We start from the raw sequence: 22,219 nt of genomic DNA, 5'->3' as shown, positions 1-22,219 counted from the left end.
CTCTGGCCCAGGCAATTCCAGTTCACACGGAGGACAGGACACCCCCAGGCCTCCTGACTCCCTCATTAGCCTGCCTGCCCTGTCAATCAGGCTGACCTGGAACATTGACTTCTCCCCACTGTTCCTGGGAACTGTCAGTCTCAGGGTCCTGATTTCCTATTGACCCTTCCCCTTTCTTTTGGTTCTGGGAACTAGCCAACCAAAAAACCCCCCCGAGTTTTAGTAAGGGGCCCTTACATATGTTATAAGTCACACTTGGTTAACATGGTGTGTTTTTAAATCAATTGAATTAAACTGGTGCAAAACCCTATGTGGATGCTCTTACACATTCTTTGACTTAAATGTGATTTACTTTGATTTTACGCTGAATTTGGTTACTACTGAATTAAGCGAAATCAATTGAGTCTCCATACGGATGTGCATTGGCTTCAATAAATAGATTTAAAAACAGATTTTTGGTTAAAATGGTGCAAGTTTTAATACAGTATAGACAGGGCCATAGTGACATTGAAAATTCCCGTAACTATTTTAATCTGTTCATTCTCCCCAACGGTACTTGAATATTTTCCTGTATTTAAGTTCTCTACAAACCAGCGTGCAGGTTCTACAGTATCAGTCTGTGTTCATGAACGATCAGCCTACTTTAGTTTGGCCAGGCCTCACCCCTGCCCAGTGACTAGCTATTGCTCTTCCAATCAGACACAGAGGAAACATTTAAACACACACTTCTCTGCCTTCCTCCCAGTGTTCTGTTTATAGCAGGAATCAGCCATGCAACTCAGCCCAGGTAAGGCCACACTTCACAATTCACATTGCTGGAATTCCATTTTACATATTTTTCCATTGAAGATTATTGATTTTTTTACTCCCTAATTATACAAAGGCAAGGGAGTGGGGAAGAGAGAGAAATACAATCCAGTGAACAGGGATAGCAGGAGGCATAGTGGAAGCAACTTGCATACAGCTGTTGTTTCACCCTGTTACATCTGATAACAGCAATCTTCCCCTTGCTGAGATTTGGAAAATGAGAGGCTTGTGGGTGGGATGGAAGGTATGTCAAGGGCTGTTCACTGGGTCCAAGTCCTTGTCCCATTTCCAAACCACACCCATGTTGGTATTTGGGATATGCAGCAATCTTTTGAATACGCGCTCTTGTGTAATTTGTTATATTTATAATTTATTAACAGGGCTACATAAACTGCAGACTCTTCCAGCATATGAATTCATCACAAATGAACAAAATTACCCCAGAAAATATCTGGGTGTACATACCTCGCCATTTACCTGCTGCTCTTTACCTTTCTCACGTACTGCAAAATTACTATGATTTCTTAGCATATTTTTTTTTTTTTTTTGCTGCTTCCAAGAACACACTGACCATGAGTTACCCAACATCATATACTGGATCCATAGCTGGCAGGACAGTTTTTCTAGTTGTTTTTTTAGAAAGCTCTTAAGAGTAATATGCTGTCAGTTGAGGTTTCTAATTAACTCTGAATAGCTGGTCTGCTGCCACTCAAATATAATTCTCATTATCATCTCAGCTAACAAGCTTCAGTGTTTGCCCTCCTAATTAGCTTGTAGTTAGAACTCCCTCCTTTCCTAGGCTATGCTGTTGCTAATTGCCATTCCAATTGCTTTTACAGCAAACTCCTAAGAGACTGCTAGTACTTCTGTTTTTAACAGCTTGATATAGATCAGTATCTAGAACATGACTGTAGGTTCTTTTTTATGCTTTACGCTAGTGTAGCTGTGTGTGTGTATGATGTATTTGTGTAAGGGGCAGAGAGGTTCAGCTCCTAAAATAAATCATAAACTGTTTTGCCTTTTAAACAGGTGGTGAGACTGAAATGTCTCTTACCTAACACACAGTATAACTCTCACAGCTCACACAGCATGGATTACCTTTTTTTTTTTTTAAACAGATGTCTTCCCAAGTGTTAACATTATCCACCTATGCTTTCTAGTTGGTCATAATTGTGCCCTGTAATGTCAGCTATTGATGCTGAATTTAAAAAGCAAGTGTATTTTTCTGTTGCCTAGATAGAACATACATCGGGTTTACTATTCATTCTACACTCCTGGTTTCAGAATGGCATTCCTGTGGAATGCTCTTAGCATGATTTAATGTATGCCTGAGAGTTGAATTAACCCCTTAACTCCTATGGCTTTGAGGCCTGGAGGCACTTGATAAAATACTTCATTCTTAGAGAAACCAAGTGGTTGAGCCATTATTGAAGAGCAGGCTATAATTAGCTATTCTGGGCAATTCAATATAGTGAGCAGCAGATATACAAGATTCCAATGGAACAGAATGAGGCATACGGTGAAAAAGGAAAATCTTCTCAAAAAAGGAATATTTTAAATCACTTCACCCATGTCCTGGAAAGGTAATTCTGTTACATGGAGGCTCTTAAAGCACACTCCTTTCCACAAGCAAGCAAGATTAGCTGAGTTGTCCTTGCTGTCCTGAGCATTATTACGCTTAGGCAATGCCTTGCCTATGAACTACCTTTCTGAAGGTGTCAAGAGTCGTCCTGTGATTGTTTTCTGAAATGAGCCCTTTCTTTTTTAGTCAGGCTGGCCATGGTCATTTAGGTCATGTCCCTTAATTCCATCTATCCTACTCTTCTGTGCGAGCTAAGCAGATGATGGCCAAGTATATTTGGGTTATTGTACATACACCTCTACCCCAATATAACACTGTCCTCGGGAGCCAAAAAATCTTACCGCATTATAGGCGAAACCACATTATATCAAACTTGCTTTGATCCGCCGGAGCGCGCAGTCTCTCCCCCCCTAACCCCCCCCCAGAGCGCTGCTTTACCGCGTTATATCCAAATTTGTGTTATATCGGGTCGCGTTATATCGGGGTAGAGGTGTACTTTAGGATTTTAATCCTATGCCCGGGTGCCTGCATCTTGAGGGGATGCTTCATAAATTATTGTAAACTTTTTTTAAAAAAAGCTAAAACCTAAGATTGGATTTTTTAAGATTTCTTTATTTATTTTCATTCTTGCTTATACTGTCTTACACAGAAATGTAGTTTTATTAAGTTAAAATCTAGGGCTCTGATTCTGCAGTTGGTGCTATCCAGGAGTCGTCTTATATCTGCAAGTTCTGCTTAAAACAATAGGGCTCCCTGTGGCTGCAAGGACCTGCCCATGCAGATCCAGTTGCAAGATTATGGCTTTGGAGACTAAAGAAAGAGAAAAAATCCTGCCAACGAATGTTTTGTCTGACAACTAACTCTGAAAAATGGGATTAAAAGCTGAACTGTTTACACTATTAGTGATTAAAAGTTTATAAACTACTGTCTAGATCTGTTAAATGTGATTACAGTAGTGAAAGCTGAAGAACTTGGATAAACCTAAATTAACTGAGCATGTTCAAAAGGGATAATGTGTTTACATAATGACAAAGTTTTGTGTGCTTGGTCTACTGCTGTGCATTTTGTTCATTTAAGATTTAGTCTTTTAGCCATAAATTATTCATTTATTTTTAACTGCAAAAACAGGAAACCCATACAAGAGCACCTTTGTGTAAATTTGATTTAGTTGTTCTGAGAGTCTGTTATCCTGACAATAATCATGGTGAACAAAGTTCAAAGTTTGGGTTCATTTCAGATATGTATCCAAGAGTCTGGGTGTTTATCTGAATTATTTAGCTCGGGGGTTCTCAAACTTCATTGCACCGCGACCCCTTTCCAACAACAAAATTACTACATGACCCTGGTGGGGGGAGGAGGGAGCCTGAGCCCCGCTGCCCCGGGTGGGGGTGGAGCTCGGGCTTCAGCTTCAGCCCTGGCTCCCAGCAGATCTAATGCTGGCCCTGGTGACCCCATCAAAATGGGGTCACGACCCACTTTGGGGTCACGACCCACAGTTTGAGAATCATTGATTTAACTTCTTGAATCCGTAAAACTATATTGGGAATCTCAAGAACAGCCTTTGTCCCATAATATTTTAGCACTATAAGTCCTGGATGGAAACTCAGAGTGAGACACATTATCTGAAAGCTTCAGAGCCTTAGAAGTATGAGTTTTGTTTTGGAAACAAGTAAGGATTCAGGTGAGGCATCCTTATTTTTATCTCCAGATTAAGAACCAAGGAGGCAGGAGACTGCTCAAAGGGAGCAAAAGGAAGACTACACAACAAAGCGTACTGTTTGGGGGACAGAAGAGAAGACAAAACAGATAAAAGCTGATAGACATACACCCATAGTTCAGGCTGACTGAGGACTTTGCCCCAAAAGCAGTCAGCTCTAATAAATAAAAGCAGCATTCATATGTCAGTATGGGTAAAGTTGGAGCTTGAGGTGCAATTTCCAACTCAAATAGACATACCTACACTAGCTCTGATAGAGCTAGTGTGCTAAAAATAGTGTCGCTGTGGCAGTGTGAGCATGGGAGGGGCTCCGACAGGTACATACTCAGATTTCAGTGTGCAGTGTGTCCAGGATAAAACTCCAAAGAAACTTTGAACTTGCGCTTCATGACTTCTGTCTACAATGGTCTTACACATGAGTATTAAAAACATTTATACGTGGTCGCTCCCTAGGCTAAAGCATGATTGTTCTAACATGATTTGGTCCATCTGTATTGGCCACATAAACTATGATCCCATTGGCCTACAGCCAAATGTATGCCATATTAAGGATTTTTCTTAGCATAGCTATAAATTAAAGTGCTGTGGTCATTCTTCTTCATGTCTCACTTTAAATTGTAAATTTTTCAGAATAGGGAAATGGTTGGTCAAATGCCATACAAACTATGACACTAGAAATAAGAATGTTAAACCAACTCAAAAACAGCTAATAGCCCCTCCACCTTCCCTCAGATTGAAGATATCCTCTACTCTGTCTGGTTCAATAAATGTTCTTGAGTTTCTTGAAGTTGAAGACTGAGGCTAACCGGGAAAACACCCTGCCAATTGTAGTTACTCAGCCTGCTCCCTGTTCGACCAATAATCCTTATTTAGAAAAATATGTATCATTTTCCCACTTTGTCTCTCCAAAAATATCTTCATGTTTAATGTATTTCAGTGACATCACAATGTGCCCCGCATTTTTCTCCCCAAGTGCTCTTATTTATAACTTTCCAATATTGGCAGTTGTGGTTTCACTAAATGTTCTTTCTAATACAGATGTAGAGAATTATTGGGGACAAAAAAGCTGAAGAAAAGCACTTGCAATATTTTAAAGAATACATAAATACTCAAATTAAAGACTTAACAACAGATATGCAATAAAACAATAGGCAAATAGCTACTTTGAAACATTTCTATGAGAAAATGCTTTAGTTTAGTTTTTGCAACTAAAATCTTCTAATCTGCAGATAGTTTTTGCCTTTTAAGAAGAAAGCAAGTTACCAGATAAAATACACAATAGTTTGTAAAGGAGAAACTGTCTTAGTCTGATAGGCAACAGATCATTTTATGATCCACTTAAAACATTCGGGGGGGGGGGAGGAGGGGGAGGGTGTCTTGTCAGCATTTTTAACCTTGGCTCAAACGAACACTTAAAAATTCAAGGTAGAATGTTTGTAGCTAAGAAACACTTCAGTATAGTTAGAACAGAGTTAAGATTCTGTCATTTTAACTTTAAATAACACTGGTCTACAATTTTTGAGAAGTCATCTGCTTCAGAGATAAAATGTGCTATTTATTATGTATTTTGATGTGCTGAAGTCAAATATGACAATTAAAACAACGGATTGGCTACTGTTTCTAAGATATTTAAGTTTTTACATTTTATGTCTATGTATATTGTGTAGATGATAGAGTTTTAATCATAAATTGTAAACCTAGGTCTTTTCATGTGTTTATGGTTGCTTTACATGCTAATATTTCACCTGTCCTGTTTATGTAACACTTTAAAAATCAGCAAAAGGGTTATATAAATAAAATTTATTATGAAACAAAAGGCAAAAAACTATTATGTACATAGATTAGTCCTATTCAGTGTCTACTCGGCGCTTCTTGGCTTGTCTCTTGTATTCATTAAATGGAGCATCTCTTGTCACTGTCCAGCAATAGTCTGCAAGCATTGATGGGCTCCATTTGCCCTGATAGCGTTTCTCCATTGTTGCAATGTCCTTGTGAAATCGCTCACCGTGCTCGTCGCTCACTGCTCCGCAGTTCGGTGGAAAAAAATCTAGATGAGAGTGCAAAAAATGTATCTTTAGTGCCATGTTGCAACCAAGGTTTTTGTATGCCTTGAGGAGGTTTTCCACCAACAACCTGTAGTTGTCTGCCTTGTTGTTTCCGAGAAAATGTATTGCCACTAACTGGAAGGCTTTCCATGCCGTCTTTTCCTTGCCAGGCAGTGCATGGTCAAATGCATCATCTGGAAGAAGTTCACGAATCTGAGGACCAACTAAGACACCTTCCTTTATCTTAGCTTCACTTAACCTTGGAAATTTTCCATGGAGGTACTTGAAAGCTGCTTGTGTTTTGTCAATGGCCTTGACAAAGTTCTTCATCAGACCCAGCTTGGTGGTAACAAAATCTTCCTTGATTCAACAAGTGGTGGATGCTGAACACTTTTCCTCCCAGGCTCCAATGACTGTCGGAGTGGCCAATCTTTCTTGATGTAGTGGGAATCTCTTGCATGACTATCCCATTCGCAGATAAACCACAGCAGTACTTTGTGTATCCAGTCTGCAGACCAAGCAAGAGAGCAACAACCTTCAAATCGCCACAAAGCTGCCACTGATGTTGGTCATATTTTATGCACCTCAAAAGTTGTTTCATGTTGTCATAGGTTTCCTTCATATGGACTGCATGACCAACTGGAATTGATGGCAAAACATTGCCATTATGCAGTAAAACAGCTTTAAGTCTCGTCTTCGATGAATCAATCAACAGTCTCCACTCATCTGGATTGTGAACGATGTTGAGGGCTGCCATCACACCATCGATGTTGTTACAGGCTACAAGATCACCTTCCATGAAGAAGAATGGGACAAGATCCTTTTGACGGTCACGGAACATGGAAACCCTAACATCACCTGCCAGGAGATTCCACTGCTGTAGTCTGGAGCCCAACAGCTCTGCCTTACTCTTGGGTCGTTCCAAATCCCTGACAAGGTCCTTCAGTTCACCTCGTGTTATGAGGTGTGGTTCAGAGGAGGAGGATGGGAGAAAATGTGGGTCCTGTGACATTGATGGTTCAGGACCAGAAGTTTCATCCTCTTCCTCGTCTGACTAAAGTGAGAATGATTCTGGTGCATCAGGAACCGGCAGCCCTTCTCCGTGGGGTACTGGGTGTATAGCTGATGGAATGTTTGGATAATGCACGGTCCACTTTTTCTTCTTTGACACACCTTTCCCAACTGGAGGCACCATGCAGAAGTAACAATTGCTGGTATGATCTGTTGGCTCTCTCCAAATCATTGGCACTGCAAAAGGCATAGATTTCCTTTTCCTGTTCAACCACTGGCGAAGATTTGTTGCACAAGCGTTGCAGCATATGTGTGGGGCCCACCTTTTGTCCTGATCTCCAATTTTGCAGCCAAAATAAAGGTGATAGGCTTTCTTAACCAGAGTGGTTTTACTGCGCTTTTGTGATGCAAAAGTCACTTCATCACAAACATAGCAGAAGTTATCTGCACTGTTCACACAAGTACGAGGCATCTCTGCTCACTTTGGCTAAACAGAAATGTGTCCCTTTGCAAAATCAAACACTGACAAATAAGAGAGCACCACACTGTATGATTTCTAGAGCTGATATAGGGCAATTTGTTCAGCAGAGTGATGTAAGCTTCGTTATGATTGCATCATCCATGACTTCTAGGAATAACATGATGCAATTCATATCATGTATGACGCAATACTAGCTTCAGATTGCATCATTCATTGTTTTGCCTAAAAAGCAAGTACTGTCCAAACCCAGTCATAGATTTATTCATAGATCCAGTCAAAGATGTATTTTAGTCATTTCTGGTTTAAATTGAGATCCCTTTCCTTTATAACTCACTTATCCTCCGCCATTCCCAAGTCAAGGGTCGTATATACTGACCCAATAGCAGAAAACTAGAGCCAATCAACAATTTTAAGCATCATTTTCGTTCTCTGTGTCCCAGAATTAGTAAAAAGAACAGGAGTAGTTGTGGCACCTTAGAGACTAACAAATTTATTAGAGCATAAGCTTTCGTGGGCTACTGCCCACTTCTTCGGATGCATATAGAGTGGAACATATATTGAGGAGATATATATACACACATACAGAGAGCATGAACAGGTGGGAGTTGGTAAGACAACCATTTTGTCTTATTTATTAGAGCATTGGTAAGACAACTCTCACCTGTTCATGCTCTCTGTATGTGTGTATACATATCTCCTCAATATATGTTCCACTCTATATGCATCCGAAGAAGTGGGCAGTAGCCCACGAAAGCTTATGCTCTAATAAATTTGTTAGTCTCTAAAGTGCCACAAGTACTCCTGTTCTTTTTGCGGATACAGACTAACATGGCTGCTACTCTGAAACCAGAATTAGTAAAGTTTGACTACATTTATTTCAGAAGCATTTTGGCTGTAGAACAGTGTAATAGGCCAGAATGTTGGCTAATGTAAACTGATATAGCTCCATTGACTTCAATAGGGCTATATTAATCTACATCAGCTGAGAATCTGGTCCACAATCTTTACATAAGCTTTCCTAAGCCTTTATTCCTTTAAAATATGACTTAATTTCTTGCCAGAGGACACAGAGCTGCATGGAAGGCAATTGGTTGCTTGGGGTTTGGAAACTCATATAATTCATGATTTAGTTAGTGGACAGGGTCATGGGAGAATTTTGATTCTATTCCTGTCTCCTCCAGAAACTTGCTATGACTTTGAGCAAGGCACTTAAGGTAAAATGTTCAAAAGCCCCTACATCACTCAGGGAACAATTCCCACTGATTTTCAATGAGCCTTATGCTCCTTAGTCACTTAAGGCCTTTTCAAAATTTTACCCTTAATGTCTGAGTCTCAGTTTCTCCAACTGTAAAAGAGGGATAATGATACTTACAGAACTCACCATTGCACAATGATTTATGATTCTCTGAAGAGCAACAAATGAAGTGTTAAGTGTTGTTGTTTATTTTATTTATTAATGGGAGAGCGTGGCAGCTCAGAAGTGAGGATGAGGTATGTATGTGAGGAAGAGTGTAGTAGTGAGGGGAGTTGGATGAATTGGGGCATTTTTAAAGGAGGTACCTGTAGCAGGAGGTGGTAAAGCAGCTGAATCAGGGTGGGAGGGATAGCTCAGTAGTTTGAGCATTGGCCTGCTAAACCCAGGGTTGTGAGTTCAATCCTTGAGGGGGCTGCTAGGGATCTGGGGCAAAATCAGTACTTGGTCCTGCTAGTAAAGGCAGGGGGCTGGACTCGATGACCTTTCCAGGTCCCTTCCAGTTTTAGGAGATCGGATATCTCCATTTGTCACTTGTTTTGGTGTCAGGGGGAGGAGGACTGTAGGAGGTTTAGGGAGCTGAGCTTGGCATTTACAGAGCGACCTTCTTACATCATAGGGAGTGTATTTGTCCACATTATTCTAAAAGCTAAATTATTTGCACACTAAATGTAATTAAGCCCACCTCAGCCAAATCTTTAAAAGATAACTTCCGTTTGGCCTCTTCCCCCTCCCCTCAATTGTTTTGAACTGTTTCCTCTTTCTCCTCTCCACATGTTGATTTATCCTGTCAAACTCTGTTGTTCTCACCCAGATGCTAAATTCTGCTCCAGCTCTGTGGTCTGCTGTGAGGATTCCTGCATTGATTTCCTGGCCCATGGGGGATCCTCTGCTCCCAGGACACCAGGTATAAAATCTTTTCTTTTACAAAAGAATCTAAACAGTTGTAGACATGTATCCGAAAAGAGAGGTCACTCTGTGTCCTGAATGTTTGAATACAGTGGAACTGTATAAAATGAAGTGTGTACTGCAGTCATTCAAATGTATATAAACAGCTGCCATTTTGTTTTCAGTTCAGATGAAGGATGTTAGTTAAATCACTGTTTTCACTCTTTCCTACAGAGTAATCTAGATTGTTTTGCTCTGTGTATATGGAAAAACATAATACACACATGATGTGTTCAAATGAATTTGATTTGGGTTCACATAACGTCTTAATGTTGGATTTCTCCCAGACAACTTGCTCTTTTTCTCCCACTGTGCTGTCTCAGAGGCTGTTGAGTGACTATAATACTAGTTACTCTCAGACAAGTGAGCTATAACTCCTCAAGGCTTATAGTTTTGAAAAATTGTTGATTTTAAATTTCCTTAACAACAAAGAGTCTGGTGGCACCTTAAAGACTAACAGATTTATTTGGGCATAAGCTTTCGTGAGTAAAAACCTCACTTCTTCGGATGCAGTGAGGTTTTTACTCACGAAAGCTTATGCCCAAATAAATCTGTTAGTCTTTAAGGTGCCACCAGACTCTTAGTCTGTATCTACAAAAACAACAAACACGGCTACCCCCTGATACTTAAATTTCCTTATGGTCCTGAGATTCCAGCATCTTTTCCTGTGCTCAGATGGTTGGCCTCTCTGCAGCCCCCTTCTTTCTTTTGGGCCAAGGATATCACTTCTGCTCTCCCCTCAGGCAAAATACAACTCTTTGTCCTCTCCTCTTCCCACCAGAGTTTTCTGGAAAAGATATTCTTTTAAAGAAAACAAACAGATTTTCTATGTGCAGTTGTAAATAGAAACTATTAACATGAGAAGTTAGTTTGTCCCATTTGGCATCCAGAGATATTTTGATTTCAGCAGCATCTTAGATGATTTGTCCCAGGATTGTTCTAATAGAATGTCTAAAATCTGTGGAGCAAGCCATGCACCCTGGAGCTTTTTGGGGTGAGCAGATGGCACGATATTGCTTCCCAGCTGTATAAGGCCACATTCTTCCTTTAAATTTCAACTCATGACTCACACTGCCATGATGTCTATTAGAAATCAGCTATTTAATGATGGATAAGTAGAGGGGTTGATGAAGATGGCTGATTAATTATTAATACAAAATGTAAATGTATATAAAACTTGATCATATCCCATCTCTCCACTCCCACACCCTTTATATGTTTATTGTCTCTTTAAATTGTGAGCTTCAAGGCATGGACCGTGGGTACAATTTTCAAAAGTGCCCAAGTTATATTGGTGTTAAATGAGTCCCTTTTTCAAAAGTGACATAGGCATTCAGGAGCCCACTGCCTTTCAATGAGACTTAGATTTTTGAAAATGGGATTTAGGCTCTGAATTCATGTAGGCAGGTGCTTTTGAAAGTTTTACCCAGTGTCTTAATATGTGTTTAATATCTCTGCGTGCTACTGCAATAGCATTCCTGGGTGTTACTGCAATCTAATTATTAAATAATAATAGTCTTTAAAAGTGACGCTGACCTTGTTTTTTCTGAATATTAGCCTGTTAAATATTATGAGAGGCACCTACAATAGTGAAATAGTTGGCCCAAGTTACCTTAAAAATGACAGTAAGTAAAAAAAATTATTAATGCTGATTATTTCTGGTAATAACCACAACTTGCTAGGCACTTTACAAATAGAAAAGTAGACATGATCCTTGCCCTGAGGAACTCCCAATCTTAAGACAGACAAAAAGAGGATGGACAAAGGGAAGAACACAATTATGTTAACAAAATATTTAACGTAAACAGGACTTATTAAATACTCCCCAATTACTCCTTAAAATTGTCATGGTCAGTCCTCAGGTTTCTCTGTGGCATCACAGCAGAGGTGAACTTTCAAGAGGGACTTGAAAGTGTATATTTTTTCGGTTCTGAACCAGACACTTGGCTTAAATATATCTGATTCACTCAACTTGCAAGGTCCCACAGCCCTGTCAGTCTCAATGTAGACTATGTGGTGGTGTTGTAGCCGTGTCAGTCCCAGGATATTAGAGAGAGAAGGTGGGTGAGGCAGTATCTTTCCTGGATCAACTTCTGTTGGTAAGAGAGAGACCAACAGAAGTTGGTTCAATAAAAGATATGACCTCATCCACCTTATCTCTCAATGTAGAATAGGCAGCTTTTCCTAGGCTCATTGTTTTTGATCTTCTGGTAATCTTCTTCAGACCTTATACTTGTTCATGGTACTCATCTCTAATTCAATGTCTTCTCAGCACTGCAAGATACAGAAATGCCATCTTCATATACTTTCTGGTTTCTCTCATGGCTGCCCAAGGTCCCACAGTACTGCCTTTGTCTATAAAGCAACGAGTACCTGGACACTGGCCGATGGCTATCTGGGAGTTTATCCATCTGATCCCTTACAAGGCATAGTACAGTTCATAGATCAGGAACTGGATTGCAGATTGATTGCCAAGAGAAGTAGGTTTCCATGGAAGCAGCTTGCAGCAGGAATCCACATGTCTGCTTGCAGGTGACTTTGTACTGGTAAGATCGCTTTCAGCAGACACCCCTAGGCAGTGGATGTTACATAGGCCAATTTTGCAAAGGGTAGCGAACTGTGCAAGAACCCTTGGAGGACTAATTGCTTTGTTTGTTGTCAGTGATATTCTGCTTTCACTACAACACATAATGATTAAACCTCAATTGACTCAGCTTCAATCAAGGTTAACTCATGGTAAAGTCTCGTCTGTCAAGTACAAGTCAGCATGAATGAAACATATCTGAGAGAGTTTTGTGTTTAGACAGAGCATGTTACAATCATGCTATAGGAAACAACTGATGTTAATTTCTTCTAATTTCCTCAGTGGTAGGTGTTTATCTAACCTGTTCTTAAAAACCTCCAGTGAGCAGGGATTCCACAACTACCCTAGATAACATATTCCAGTGCTTAACAATCCTTATTGTTAGAAAGTTTTTCCTAATAGTCAAATAAAATGTCCTCAAATCTATGTTGCAAATTAACTATGCTTAGAGATGTCAAGTTACCCATGTTAGGGAGGAAACCTGGTAATAGGCAGGGCCTTAACAATGAAAATGCGGGTGATTTACTGTGAGAGTCAGTTACTTAACTTAATGACTAGCAAGCCAGCTGCGCAGATACCAAAGATCAACAGGCAAAAGATGCGACTCACAGGCCACAGTGAGTCACTAAAATGTCTGGGTCTCTATGGCTGTGTCTACACTATATTTTTAAGTTGTATTTTACAACTGTTGTCTCACAGCTCAAATTTCACAATGAAGGTTGAATAAACTAAGTTAAAACAAAAGTTGAATTTGTCCTGTCCACAACAGCAAGACATCTGCTGGAGTCCTGCAGAGTACTGCGGAAAGAGATCTGGGGTTCATAGTGGGCCATAAGCTAAATATGAGTCAACGGTGTAATGCTGTTGCAAAAGAAAGTGAACATAATTCTGGGATATATTAGCAGGAGTATTCTACGCAAGACACGAGAAGTAATTCTTCTGCTCTACTCCGTGCTGATTAGGCCTCAACTGGAGTATTGTGTGCAGTTCTGGGTGCCACATTTCAGGAAAGTTGTGGACAAATTGGAGAAAGTCCAGAGAAGAGCAACAAAAATGATTAAAGGTCTAGAAAACATGACCTATGAGGGAAGATTGAAAAAATTGGGTTTGTTGAGTCCAGAAAAGAGAGGACTGAGAGGGGACATAAGTTTCAAGTACATAAAAGGTTGTTACAAAGAGGAGGGAGAAAAATTGTTGTTCTTAACCTCTGAGGATAGGAGAAGAAGCAATGGGCTTAAATTGCAGCAAGGGAGGTTCAGGTTGGACATTAGGAAAAATGTCCTAACTGTCAGGGTGGTTAAGCACTGGAATAAATTGTCTAGGGAGGTTGTGGAATCTCCATCATCGGAGATTTTTAAGAGCAAGTTAGACAAATGCCTGTCAGGGATGGTTTAGATAATACTTAGTCCTGCCTTGAGTGCAGGGGACTTGACTAGATGACCTCTCGAGGTCCCTTCCAGTTCTATGATTCTGTGATTCTATTCCTTAAATTCAACACCACATGAGGATGGAAGTCATGTTGGACGCCCAAATATGGCAGACAAAACTACTGTTGCCATAGCCTAATTACATAGAGTTGCAAGTAAGGCAATTATTGTGGCAGAAACTCCTAGACAATTCCCTTAGGAGTGCTACACTGGTGTGCATGTGCATTGTGTTGAAGGAGCTTAACTGAGTGAAGTGACTAATTGCAGTGAGAAGCACCAATTTCTTGAGCTAGACTTTATTTAAATTACCTAAGTTACCCTGATGTTTTTTTTACCGTTGCAACACTAATGTAAACTCACAGTGAAGATGTGTTGTACAAATGCGACTTACCCAGTTTTTACCTGGAGGATGGGGGAAGGGGCAAAACATACATACTGTTTGAAATCAAAGTAAATCTCCTTGGTTCAAGATTTGTTTTAACTTTTGCAGATCATCTGTGCTGGAAGTTTGTTCCGATGTAACTACACCAGTGCAAAAATACCTAAAGTGCATAAATAGATAAATCCTTAGTGCTAATTCCTCCTGCTGGCTACGCCCTCCTTTGGCTCTAGTGTAAGTGTCTCTTCTAGCAGCCCCTAACTGTTAAGTGAGCTCTTCCTCCATATTTCACCTGATTCCATATCCACCGTCTTGTGAGTGCATTGTATTCTGAAGCCTTCAGAACTCTCCCTTCCATTCAAGAGGCTTTGCTGCCACTCTTAACCTGTTACTTCTTCAATAACTCCACTGTGATATCTGCAGTATTGCCAACTTCAAGCATTAAAAAATCGTGAATGAGACCCCCCCTTCCCCAAACCTCATGATGTTTAAGCCAATAATAAATGTTGGGAACTTTTTATTTGTCTTCTGGTTTCTGAGCCTTCAGGATGCACTTTGTTCATGTTTCTAAGTTTGTCTCCGTAATCATGAGGGCCAGGGTTTTAAGAAAAACGCCAAATATTGCAAGACTTGTATAACCCTTCTGCCAGAGTTGGCAGCAACAAGGGCCGGGTTCAGTATCTAGGGGTTCCTTTTCAACAATACAATGCAAAAATGTCTTGACCCCCAACCCAGTGCCCTGGGATGATTACACACCACCCCCTAGGCGCCTCTAAGAGGTAATGCTTCCCCTCACGCAAGCACAGAGTCTGAGTGTAGCAATACAATAAAAGGAGAGAAGTAACCTGGCATTAATTTGGCAAAACACTGCAAACAGGGTTCATAAACATAAACCATGAGCATAAACCCACCTCCAAGTATGTTGGGCAGTGTCCTTTTCCCCTCAGGTTCTTAAGTCCAGGAACCCAAAAATCCCTTTATCGTGCCTGTCCCTTCTCTGCACCCCTCTCACTGCCCTTGGTCAGTGCAGACCCAGAGTTCAGAGGTGCATCTGCAGAGTTCACCTCCCACTCTTGGTGGAGCCGCTGCCCAGGCACTCGCTCGCCACTCCTCTCTGCCAGCCTGGCCTCTCTGTGCGGCTCTGCTCTGGCCCTCTCCACCAGCCGCCCTGCTGGCTGCTCACTGCGCCTCTCCACTGGGCTGTGCTCCAATTCTCTCCACCAGCCACCCGATCACCAAGATGTCTTCAGGGCCTACCACTTAACACAGCTCTCAGTGATTTCAGCTGTTAGTGGGGATCCTCACTGCTGGTGCACCCTGGGCAGTCTCTTGCATCAGAGACACTGCCCCAAAGCAGGTCTAATACTTAGACCTGGGTATCAGTGATTTCAGCTTTGCAATGTGTAACAAGACTCTCAATTGAGTCTAAACTCACTCTTTTATTACACAGTGGAGAGAAGGGTCAAATGGTGTGTACAAGCAGGGCCCACACCAGCAGGTACAAGTACCATCCCCACCCTCAAGTCACTGGGCTTTGGAATCCATGTCCCCTGTCTAGCGAGTGCTGTTTAGTTGAGTGTGAGTCTCTCCATGGGGGTATGCCAGGTACAGTTCTGCTGCCCTCGATTCACACAACAAGGATAACAGCCCTTTATTACTCCTGCCCCAATAACAAGGAGACTGGGGATCCAAACACCAGCCAAAAGTGCTTATTTGGGCAAGCAATCCCATCATGCTGAGCACCTAGGCAGGGTGGGTGTGCCCATGCAAACGAGATCAGGTCCTGAGGCCCTCTTCCACAGCTCATCACTAGATGTCAGGGGAGAGCTCATTCAGACTCTGCTTACACTTGCATTAAAATTGTGAGTTGGCAACACTGATTTGAGAAGTGTCCCTATGGGTGCTCCACTGTAGCTGTATCTGCATCTCTGTGCCTCAGATTGGAGATTTTAGGTAGCAATGTGCATTTGGCCTGCACATGTGCTCTCCCTGTCTCGTGCTCTGCCTCGAGGTTATCTAGCGTTGTGTGGGCAAACCGCCGTCAGTTCCTTCTCAACTGCTTTTGGCCTAAAAAAGAGTGCATAGCAGAATCTGAGGAATGATTTATTTATAACTTCATTTCTAGTTGATAGGGTAGCTAGTAGTTTCCATTAGTTAGATTAATACTATCTCCTTTCCTTTTCTTTTTTTCTTGGAACAAAGAATGGGGGGGGGCTATGTTTCAAAAACAGTTATCTTTCTGTCCTTGGTTGATTTTCGTTATCTCTTCCCCCTTGGGGAAACAAAACCTGAAAAGGGGCATGCCCGGCTCTCCTGTGTTTAAATGCTGTCTCTCCTGCAGAGAAGCTATTCCTGTCAGCGACAGCCATTCATGCTTCATTCATTGCCTAGGAGACTCACACATACCACAGAAGTGTACTTTCTGCCTGAAATTAAAATCAAAGACAAGAAAAAAACGTGAACTGAAGTTCAGACTCCTTGTATTAGAAAGTTCAGTTAGACCAGCCTCCAACTCTGGACCTGGGACCCCCTGGAGCAACAGTCCCCAACATGACTGTCAACGTCCTTGGGACGTCATACTCAGGTGGATTCAAAGAGGAAACATTGTGATTCCTCTCTGAAAACTTCAAAAAAGGGGGCTACAAGTCCCCAAATTCAAGAACTGAGTGGGAAAAAAAGATCCCTGGCAACATCATCCACTTCGGTACCGACCAAATTGCAACAGAGTGCCCATGAGGCTTCAGGCTTCTCAGGTACTGGTACCACCAGTACCTAAAGACCTGAAGGGCACAGGCTCAGGGTCATCGGTACCATCAGAGGAAAGGAGCGATAGAGATCGCACTAACTCCTCTAAATCAGTACTGCTGTAGACAAGGAGAGCCTCGGTACCACGCACTTTCACCACACAAAAGACTAGAGTACCATCATCTGGCCAATCATTGGACCACAGTAGAATGCAGGTACTGTGGACTCCCTCAGCACTGAAGAGTTCCTCTCGGCAGACTTTATCGATACACGCAGTATTTACAAATTTTTTCAGAGATAAGGTTACACTGAGACCACACCCCAAGTTCTGCCCCAAAATATCTTCTGCCTTCTACATAAACCAACTTATACATCTCCCAACCTTCTTCCCCAAGCTACTCTGGGACAAGAGAGAGGCAGTATTATTACACATACTTGATGTCCAGAGAGCACTGGCATTCTATTTGGCTAGAACTAAATCAGAAAATCTCCTAGACTATTCCTTTTTATTGCAGAGAGATCTAAAGGATCCTCAATCTCTATACAGAGACTCTCTAGATGGCTATCGAACTGCATTACCTATTGCTATCATACTTGCAATCTCCAACTACATCTAGAGTTTGAACTCATTCCACGAGATCTGTTTCCACTTCTGTAGCCTTCGTCAAAAACATTCCCATCACCGACATAGGCAGAGCAGCAACTTGGGCATCTGCTCATACTTTTTGTTGACCATTATACAATCACCCATGACTCAGCATCTGATGCCATGTTTATCTCCACCATATTATCATCAATATTAGACTGTACTCCGAAGCCTCACCCTTCTATCAGGGGTACTACTGTAGAGTCGCCTTGTGCAATAACTGGTTCTTTGAGATGTGTGTCCCTATGGGTGCTCCACTACCTACCCTTCTCCCCTCTACTTTGGCATTTTTAACAATGGGCTGTGAGATAGAGAAGGAACTGAGGGCAGTTGATCTGCACACTGCAAGATAGCCTGAAGGCAGAGCATGAGACAGGGAGAGCGCATGTGCGGGTCGAACGGACACTGCTACTTAAAATCTCCAATCTGAGTTGCAGAGACATGGATATACCTACAGTGGAGCACCCATAGGTGGCCACATCTCGAAGGGCCACAGTTACTGCGCAAGGTGAGTAATCCCCTTCTTCTAACTTTACTAAATCAGAAACTGCTGCTGGGTAAAGAAAGAAACTGGTGCTAGGCAGAGTAGGACTAGTAACCTTCACCTGAGTCACAATCACAACAGGAGCTGGAGACCTGCTCTCCTCAGGCCAGGAGTCATTTCTGCACATGTAAAGATCCGCAAAGGTCACTCAGCGGACACCTTGATTGACAGCCCCTAGGCTGAACTCACTCTACTGGCCCTATGCTGTTAGCGCAGCCTTTGCCTCTGACCAATGTGCCAGCAACTCCTGTGTAGATGCAGTTAAGAGTCTTTTGACAGTATAGCTGATGCCATCAAAGGAGATGATTTTACTGTATCAGCAAAATAACTCCTTTTGCTGGTATAAACTGCATCTCCTCTAGGGAGCTATGCCAATATATCTATACCAATATAGCTGTATCAGCAATGCCTTTGTAGTGTAGACTAGCTCTGAGATGTCAAAGACAGACTTGGGCTAAACTCACTTTTCTAAGAAGTAAGGAAAAAATAGAAGTTATGGGATGCTCTGGGATTTACTTGAAAATCTGACTGCAGTCTCATATCTATCAAAGGAAATACTTTTATAAAAAATATTGTCTTCCAGCATAGCTATTGAAAGTGAAGTTCACTTAGTTCAGAGCCTTTAATCATAGACCACAAAGTACAGAAGTCCTATCAGCTGACTGTTGCCCCTGAGAAAAATGACTTTACAAGTCAAAACAAATACCAGTGCGTCTCTTGCAAACAAAATTATATACAAAGTTCAGTGTTTGAATTCATTTCAAACCATGTCCACAATGCAGCTTTGAATCATGCTATCCACAATATGTTTAAATTAAGGGTGTCGATTAACCACAGTTAATTCATGTGATTAACTAAAAAAAATAATCATGATTAAAAAAATTAGTTTTAATTGCACTGTTAAACAATAGAATACCAATTGAAATTTATTAAATATTTTGGATGTTTTTCAACATTTTCAAATATATTGATTTCAATTACAACACAGAATACAAAATGTACAGTACTCACTTTATATTATTTTATTACAAATATTTGCACTGTAAAAAAGATAAAGGAAATAATATTTTTCAATTCACCTCATACAAGTAGCATAGAGCAATCTGTTTATTGTGAAAGTGCAACTTACAAATCTAGATTTCTTTTTGTTACACAACTGCACTCAAAAACAAAGCAATGTAAAACTTTAGCGCCTACAAGTCCACTCAGTCCTACTTCTTGTTCAGCCAATTGCTAAGACAAGCAAGTTTGTTTACATTTGTGGGGTGTGATGCTGCTAGCTTCTTATTTACAATGTCACCTGAAAGTGAGAACAGACGTTCGCATGACACTTTTGTAGCCGGCATTGCAAGGTATTTACATGCCAGATCTGCTAAACATTTGTATGCCCCTTCATGCTTTAGCCACCATTTCAGAGGACATGCTTCCAAGCTGATGACGCTCATTAAAAAATAATGCATTAATAAAATTTGTGACTGAAATCATTGGGGGAGAATTGTATGTCTCCTGCTCTGTGTTTTACCCACATTCTGCCATAAATTTCATGTTATAGCAGTCTCAGATGATGACCCAGCATGTAGTTCGTTTTAAGAACACACTCACTGCAGATTTGACAAAACACAAAGAAGGTACCAATGTGAAATTTCTAAAGATAGCTACAGCACTTGACCCAAGATTTAAGAATCTGAAGTGCCTTCCAAAATCTGATTGGGATGGGGTGTGGAGTATGTCTTAAAAGAGCAATACTCCAATGCAGAAACGGAAACCGAACCACCAAAAAAGAAAATCAACCTTCTGCTGGTGGCATCTGACTCAGATGATGAAAATGAACATGCTTTGGTCTGCACTGCTTTGGATCGTTATCGAGCAGAACCCGTCATCAGCATGGACGCATGTCCTCTGGAATGGTGGTTGAAGCATGAAGGAACTTATGAATCTTTAACGCATCTGGCATGTAAATATCTTGCAATGCCGGCTACAACAGTGCCATGCAAATGCCTGTTCTCACTTTTAGGTGACGTGGTAAACAAGAAGCTGGCAGCATTATCTCCTGCAAATGTAAACAAACTTGTTTGAGCAATTGGCTGAACAAGAAGTAGGACTGAGTGGACTTGTAGGCTCTAAAGTTTTACATTGTTTTATTTTGAATGCAGTTATTTTTTGTACATAATTCTACACTTGTAAGTTCAACTTTCATGATAAAGAGATTTCACTACAGTACTTGTATTAAGTGAATTGAAAAATACTATTTCTTTTATTTTTACAGTGCAAATATTTTTAATCAAAAATAACTAAAGTGAGCACTGTACACTTTGTATTCTGTGTTGCAATTGAAATCAATATATTTGAAAATGTGGACAACATCCAAAAATATTGATATAAATAGTATTCTATTATTGTTTAACAGCACGATTAATCACAATTAATTTTTTTAATCGCTTGTCAGTCCTAGTTTAAATGTTTTCTAACATGCTATATCATGGTTTTCCTTTCTTCTGTAGACAAGGATTTTTCTTAAAACACTATCTTAGCCAAACCACAACAGTAAGTCCATGCATGAAAAAAATTACTGTATTAAGCAACTTTTGTTCTTCAAATATATTGTCTCTGCAAATCCACAGAGTATTAATGTGTAAAGCAAGTCAGAAAATTGAATTTGCATTCTGTGGGAAATTCCAACATTTTGATGTTGGTTTCAATCCAAATCAAAACATAAACATGAAATTTCCTGTGGAACATGAATTCCCAAATATTTCAGTTCAGACCATCAAAATGTTTTGTTTTGATAATGTCAAATCTTTATAAAATATTAAATTAGACATTAAAATATTCATTTTATTATATATTTATATGTGAGTTTAAACTAAATCAAAACGATAGACAAAAGGAAATGTTCAATATTTTCGAAATGAAACAAGAATGCTGAAGTTTTTCATTTTGACTTTTTTCCCATGAAAAGTTCTGTCAAAATTAAAACATTCCTGTGAAACGTTTAGATTTCAATTCAGCTGCATTTTCTGATGAAAAACTGTTTCATCTAAAAATTTTCAATGACTACTAATTATGTGCTAGGGCATGTGATGACATAACCTGAAATGGGTTCTTTTCAAAGAAGTTGAGTGGGTGAGTACATGCTACTCGGTTCCAGCTTTCTAGAACCAAAGACATAAAGGCTCCCTTATATTCAACTTTACCTCAGTTCCTCTCTAACTTAGGCAAATCCAGTAAATCTCTTAAGTACAGGGGCAGTAGAAGGGGCTAGTGCACATCTGTGGACGTAATACATTTAATCAACAGAAGTTACTTAGGTAACTTGTTCTTCTTTGAGTGATAGTCCCTATATGTATTCCAAACATGGGTGCAATTGCACGCCATGTACTGAAGCTGAAAGTTTTCAGCAACAGTGTCTGTTGACCCACACACGTCGTATGTTGCCTCATGCTCCAGGCAAGGTTATAAGATACTGAGCGGAGCGATTCACCCTCAGTTCCCTCTTACCGCCACATAGTTGGAGTCCGAACCCTCTTTTCCCCATGCTCGTAGTTTCTACTAGGACAACTGTCCATTGTATATAGTTAGATTGTTTGTTTTTTTCTTAATTGTGGACGGAGTGTGTAGTTAGTTGCCCTGCTCGGGGCCCACCCCAGCTTCGTCAGGATCTATGCACTGTGTTCCGGGGTTTAAGAACTGTGCCTCATGCCCTCGCTCGTTCTCCGTGAGCGACGAGCACCACAGTTGCTTATACTGCCTGGGAGATGTGCATTTTGCTGTGTGCTGCAACATCTGTAAGTCCATTCCCCTTGCTCTCTACAGTGCACTTCGACCTGCCATATACACCCTCACCGCTGCTCTCTGCTCCACAGCCTTCTACAATGGCAGATGCACCATTCTTCCTGGGTCGGAGACTGCACCCAATGGTTGCGGGACCACCCGCAGTGATGGCTCCGCCGCTACCGAAGGTCTCTTTGGACTCCAAGGCCTTTTCAGCAAGGAACCATAATTCTCCCCAGTGTTCAGGTGTAGCTCGGACACCCAGGGACAACCTCCACAC

General features: G+C 40.9%; 1 protein-coding gene across 1 annotated transcript in view; it reads left to right on the top strand.

The window, feature by feature from the left end:
* The first annotated feature begins 703 nt into the window (after positions 1-703).
* The window catches only part of MSANTD1 (Myb/SANT DNA binding domain containing 1), a 71,307-nt gene continuing 49,791 nt past the window's right edge, over positions 704-22,219 (top strand). Inside the window, exons 1-2 of the mRNA XM_065598282.1 lie at positions 704-787; positions 9,710-9,802. Coding sequence (XP_065454354.1) covers positions 772-787; positions 9,710-9,802 — 109 coding nt within the window. The 5' untranslated portion in view covers positions 704-771. The remainder of the gene's footprint in view (positions 788-9,709; positions 9,803-22,219) is intronic.

This window comes from Chrysemys picta, chromosome 5 (genome assembly GCF_011386835.1).
Source record: "Chrysemys picta bellii isolate R12L10 chromosome 5, ASM1138683v2, whole genome shotgun sequence".
In the NCBI taxonomy this organism is placed as follows: domain Eukaryota; kingdom Metazoa; phylum Chordata; order Testudines; family Emydidae; genus Chrysemys; species Chrysemys picta.
This window is presented reverse-complemented; position numbering and strand designations above follow the sequence as displayed.